This window comes from Anarrhichthys ocellatus, unplaced genomic scaffold, assembly GCF_004355925.1.
Source record: "Anarrhichthys ocellatus isolate YVR2014 unplaced genomic scaffold, GSC_Weel_1.0 scaffold1353, whole genome shotgun sequence".
Lineage (NCBI taxonomy): Eukaryota > Metazoa > Chordata > Actinopteri > Perciformes > Anarhichadidae > Anarrhichthys > Anarrhichthys ocellatus.
Genome location: NW_022281327.1, coordinates 6,525 through 11,657, shown reverse-complemented (window position 1 = coordinate 11,657; position 5,133 = coordinate 6,525). Strand labels below are relative to the sequence as shown.

At 47.8% G+C, this 5,133-nt stretch overlaps 1 protein-coding gene across 1 annotated transcript in view; it reads right to left on the bottom strand.

Annotated features, from left to right (window-relative positions):
- Positions 1-119: 119 nt before the first annotated feature.
- shroom2a (shroom family member 2a) overlaps positions 120-5,133 on the bottom strand; it is a gene marked incomplete at its 5' end in the record, with an annotated part of 10,952 nt that continues 5,938 nt past the window's right edge. Inside the window, 4 exons of the mRNA XM_031839168.1 lie at positions 120-537; positions 1,389-1,560; positions 2,542-3,057; positions 3,877-4,356. Of these exons, the coding sequence (XP_031695028.1) occupies positions 148-537; positions 1,389-1,560; positions 2,542-3,057; positions 3,877-4,356 (1,558 nt within the window). The remainder of the gene's footprint in view (positions 538-1,388; positions 1,561-2,541; positions 3,058-3,876; positions 4,357-5,133) is intronic.

Sequence of the window (5,133 nt, the reverse complement as noted above, 5' to 3'; positions counted from 1 at the left end):
TCAGTCCAGATATGGTCACTTCCTGTTCACTGGTTGCAAAAAGCCAAGATGGCGACGGCCAAAATGCTGAACTCGAGGCTTCAAAATGTCCACAAACTAATGAGAGACGTCACGACGACTACGTCCACTTCTTATAAACATATATGTTTATGGATGCGACCACTTGCAGCAGCTATAACGTAATTTCCCAGTTTCGTGCCCCAGCTTCTTCACTACGGTGAGAATAAATGAAGCTTTATATTTCCCAGGTGAACATGTACTCACCCTCTCCTCCGCGGTTGCGTCCTCCTCCAGACTGTTGAGGGCGTTCTCCACTCTGGCCAGGCGGCCCGACAGCGACAGCAGCAGGCTCACCACCTTGTCCAGGTCCCCGACGAACATCCGGAACTTGTCCAGCTCGTTGGGTTTGCAGACCTGCTGGACTCGGGCCTCCACCTCGTCTCCCAGGGCGTTGTTGTCCAGGACATCCTCCTGAAGACTCTCCCGGGCCTCGCGCAGCACCTGGAGCTTCTTGCTGAGGCTGTCAATCAGCTCTTGCTGCGGATGGGAACGGAAAAACAGACGAGATTCTTAAAAACTCAGGCGTAAACGGGAGGGGAGATCATGCGCTCAGTTGCAAATGTGTGTGTGTCTGTCCGTCTGTCCACGTATAATCTCACTAACTACTGGATCCATCAGCCTGATATTTCTTTAGCTCATTCATGACTGTATCTCCAAAAACCTGTCGTGGTTCTGGTGATTTACGCTTCAAAAATAAACTGTTTTACTGACGCACAACATGTCATCTTCTGTCCCTCAATCAAAACAATAACAACAGACGTAGTTTGGTGACGTGGTGAAGCAGCGTGGGATCATGGGAGTTGTTGTCTTCATGTTCCAGTGGTCATGCTAACGTTAGCTCAGCTTGTTTCTCTGATAACTTAAGATCCAGACGTCGGATGCTAACGTTAGCATCAGACGTATTGTAAACAAATCATATTGTAAACAAATCTTTACAATATGAATACGTCTATGTAGATACATTGGCAAATATGAGCAGAAAATTGTTAAAACACAACCCAAACCCATCCTCCACCTCGCTGTCATTCTGAGTGAATGAATGAATAAAAGGATAAACTGAAGTCATCCGTGATTGAGGAAGGTGTTTTTCTTCTTTTCTTCTTCTTTTTTAACGTTAGGCTAAAAACAAGCCGCATCTAGTCCTTTGCAGGCCACATTGTTTTGGTTAAAAAACTGACATTAGCAGAATCGGAGAATCAGATTAATTCCATACCTGATATTATAAAGTTATATGAGTTACGAGATGAATAAATCTCTGTTTGTGATCTAAACTTTCCGAGCCGATGCCCACAGAGTCCACATGAACGTGTTCAGTGAGTGTTTGGTACCTTCTTGTTGGCCAGATCGATGTCCAGCTCGTCTTCGGAGTCTTCCTCCTCCTCCTGCTGCTCTTGCATGTCCTTCATCTTGATAAGGAGCTCAGCTTTGGGGGCAGATGTGCTGTAATACGTCGAGCTGGTCACCATGGTGACAGCTGCTGCCATGCTGTCCTCCTTTTCCCTGAAACACAAACAGTTTCAAAGGATTCACTAAAGTGACAACAACACAACCTCAGTAACAGATGGAGGCAGCAGCAGAGCAGCAGCTTGATTTATGACAATGCAAAGAAAAAGAAGATTTCACAGTTTTTTTGCTTTCTTTTTCACATCTAGACCACATTGGACCAGGTCCAGGGCAAACCACTACACCTAGACTGGTCCAATCTGGACTAGATTATCACAATGTAGCCAAACAGTCTTTAAAACAGAGTTTCAGATTTGTGTAAACTTTATTCTATTTGTGTAAATCCAAAAACAGGGAGATTTCACCGTTTCCTTATCTAGACCACATTGGACCAGGTCTACACGTGTCCTGTATTTAGTCTATTTGGATCTGTGTAAACCTCAATTATGTCCGTTGCTTCTTTTGTTTTTGCAGGATTCATTTATAATTTGGCCAGCAGCGCCTGAAAGAAGCTGTCGGAGTCCGTCGTGGAAACGGCTCAGACGTTGAAGAGGAGTGTGGAGGAGGGGCGGATCAATGACATCATCGATAAGGTGAGGTCACACTGGTGGCTGTGGACGTATTTTAGACTCCGAAAAGAATGTCTCTCAGTTTAAGTGAACGCTATATTTAGAACAAGACAGCAGGAGAGCAGCAGCTCCTGTGTCCTGAGAGGTAGAGTCAGTGTTTGAGTGAATGGAGTCTGGTGTGTTTGTAGAGATCATAGATAACAGCTTGAGTTCCCCTCAGAAAGGTCTGTCTGACAGCAAGGTAAAGAGCTGAAGACATTCTGAATATAGCTTCACTTCAACTGAGAGACATTGTGTTAGGAGTCTAACATACGTCCACAGCAGAACATCACTTTGCTCCCGTGCTGGTTCTATCAACTCATCTACTGTAGTAGAACCCTGACTGTGGAGGAGAACCTCACACACACACTACAGAACATCAAGACTGTCTCTTTAAGTCCTCCAGCTGATCACAGGTATAGAGGCTGACCTTTCCTCAGCAGGCCGGCTGACCTTCCTGCGCTGGTGAGCTCCTTCTAACAGCTGCTCCTCCTGAGGGAAGATGCCCTCCATCAGGTCCATGGTGGTCTTCATCTTGCTCTGGTCCAGAATATCAGCAAGTGATTTATCCTTTCCCATGATGCTCTTGGCCAGCTCCTCTCTCTTGCGGTCCTCAGACAGCCGTGTGGTTTCTGTCTGCTGGCCGTCAGAGTTGACGTGATCTCCGGTGACGGTGGTCATGTACGCGTCCGTCCGGGCCTCCGGCGTCCTGTTGGGTTCCTTCTGCCGAGTGAATGCACAGAAGACCGAGTCCTGCCCCGCGGCTCCCAGACCGCCGAGCCGGATCACGCCGGGACCCTCGGCTTCGGCGGCGGCGGCGGCGGCGGGGGGGTCGCTGTGCTGCAGATAGGGACAAGTGTCCTTCTCTGAGACGCCCTCCGAGTGGACGATCCTGATGGGAACCTTCTTCACTGCAGAATGTTGGTCTTCTATCACATGATCCGTCCTGAAAGATCAGAGAGAGAGAGAGCGAGAGAGAGAGAGAGAGAGAGAGAGAGAGAGAGAGAGAGAGAGAGAGAGAGAGAGAGTCGTTTAAATAGAAGATCTAAGAAATGTTCCCTCTGTTATTCCAGCACATTTAAACGTTGCTTGATGGACACTGAGATGCTTTTTGTCCATGCCCAGTAGACATCTGGACGGCTCCTCCCACCACTAATGATCCGAGTCAGAAGTTCACTCCAGACGACACCAGCTAGTCCTTTAAATGACTCTCAATGAGCTCCTTTGTGCTGGTAGCGAGACGACACAGAGGACCAGTACGCGAGTGTGAATATGATTTATGAGACATGGTTGTAAGTTTAGCGAACAAAAAAGCAAAACACAAAACGTGTATTTATATTGTTGTGTATAACAGAGATGTCAGGATGTGTAACTCACTTTAATTTTTTTAACGGTTTTATTGTAAAGTGTGTTTTCGTGGCGTTCCTTAATGTTACGTCATCTATTTTGTTTATAATGTAAATGTTTCTATTGTTTTTACCATAAAGTGTCTTTGAGTACCTTTTATATACAATAAAACGTATTATTATTCTAAAGCTATTTTTGGGGGGTTACAAGTTATTTGATTGTACTTTTCTTGACGGTAGCGCAATTTGATCAGAATGTAGAATTACATATACAAGCGTTACACTTCTGCCTGCGTCCTTTCAGTCAGTCTACTATAAAGTACACAAACTGGCTGCATAAAATACTTCTACTACACGAGGAGTTAGAGTCGTGTTCTGACTAACAGCTGCAGCTAGAAGAAGAAAAACTCTTTCTTTACCTGTTTGAGTCTTCTACCTGCAGAGACACCGGAGGCTTGTCACTGAGTCTCTGAGGAGAAAAGTGAGGAGATGGAGAGCGCTGCTCCTCCATCATGGAGACCAGCCCCGGAGGTCTGAGAGGGGGAGTCGAGGCCGGCCGAGGATTGGACGCGGATAGATGATGCGCTGCCCCTTGTCCTTTGTCCACAAGTCCTTTGCCCTGCTCCGAGGCTCCCTTTGCAGAGTGGGCGGGGTCGGGGTCGGGGTCGGGGTGAGGAGAGCAGCGGGTGAGGAGTTCGCTCTGGGAACCGGCGAGGGACTCGTGGGAGTCGTAGTCGACCTCCGGGCACTCGGGTGGAGGGAGGACGACCTCTGAGAGACTGTGGGAGGCCGACGTGGGTCCGTGGCTCACGGGACCAGCTCTGAGTCTGGAGTCCGGGTTGGTTCCTCCTGGAGGAGGAGGCGCTGAATAATGCGTCTCAGGCTCTCCGTCAGGGAACCTGGAGGAGCACAATGTAAAGCTTTTAATCACACAGCGTGGGCTATCATCTGCAGCTCAAGCTAATAACACTCCAGAGGCCTCGCTGGTCTCTCTTCAGCAGCTCTGTGATTATGCCAACATGACGAGACACACGTCTGCCCTCTCTCTCCTGCAGAAAGCCTCCTCCCTGCTCAGCTGGCAGCCTGAAGAGGAACATTTCAGTTCCCACAAGTCGGCGTAGAGGAATAAATAATCCTGACGGTGCAAAGAAGCAAAACCGGACCACTTTTTCCTTTTCACGTTCACAGTTTTAAGTGGAAGTGAAGCGAGACGTGGAGGCTCACAGGAATCACTGGAGGCCTGGCAGCGAGACAAAGGAGCTGAAGGGATCGTGCACGAACATTCGAACCAGCATGTCATTAAATATGAGCCACACTTTATGGTAAAAGCACGCCACATACATGGTGACATTTCCACGCTGCGATTATAAATTCAATCAGCAGTACTCGCTGAGCGCTGACGCAGAAATCACGCAGCTTTAATAAGAGACAGAAGTGTGTTCGTTGTGCAGTCACAAGATACTCTACGCAGACTTCTGGATAGACAGATGACAGAACTCAAACCTCCCAATTGTAATTCTGACAAGCTGTGACAAGTCACCCAATGAACAACTGTGGTTGCAGCTTAAACCCGCCCTCACACTTCAGACTCAGTGAGGAAGTTACTGCTCACAAACATGATGCCACAGATACTACTGCAGGTACTACTGCAGGTACTACTGCAGGTACTACTGCAG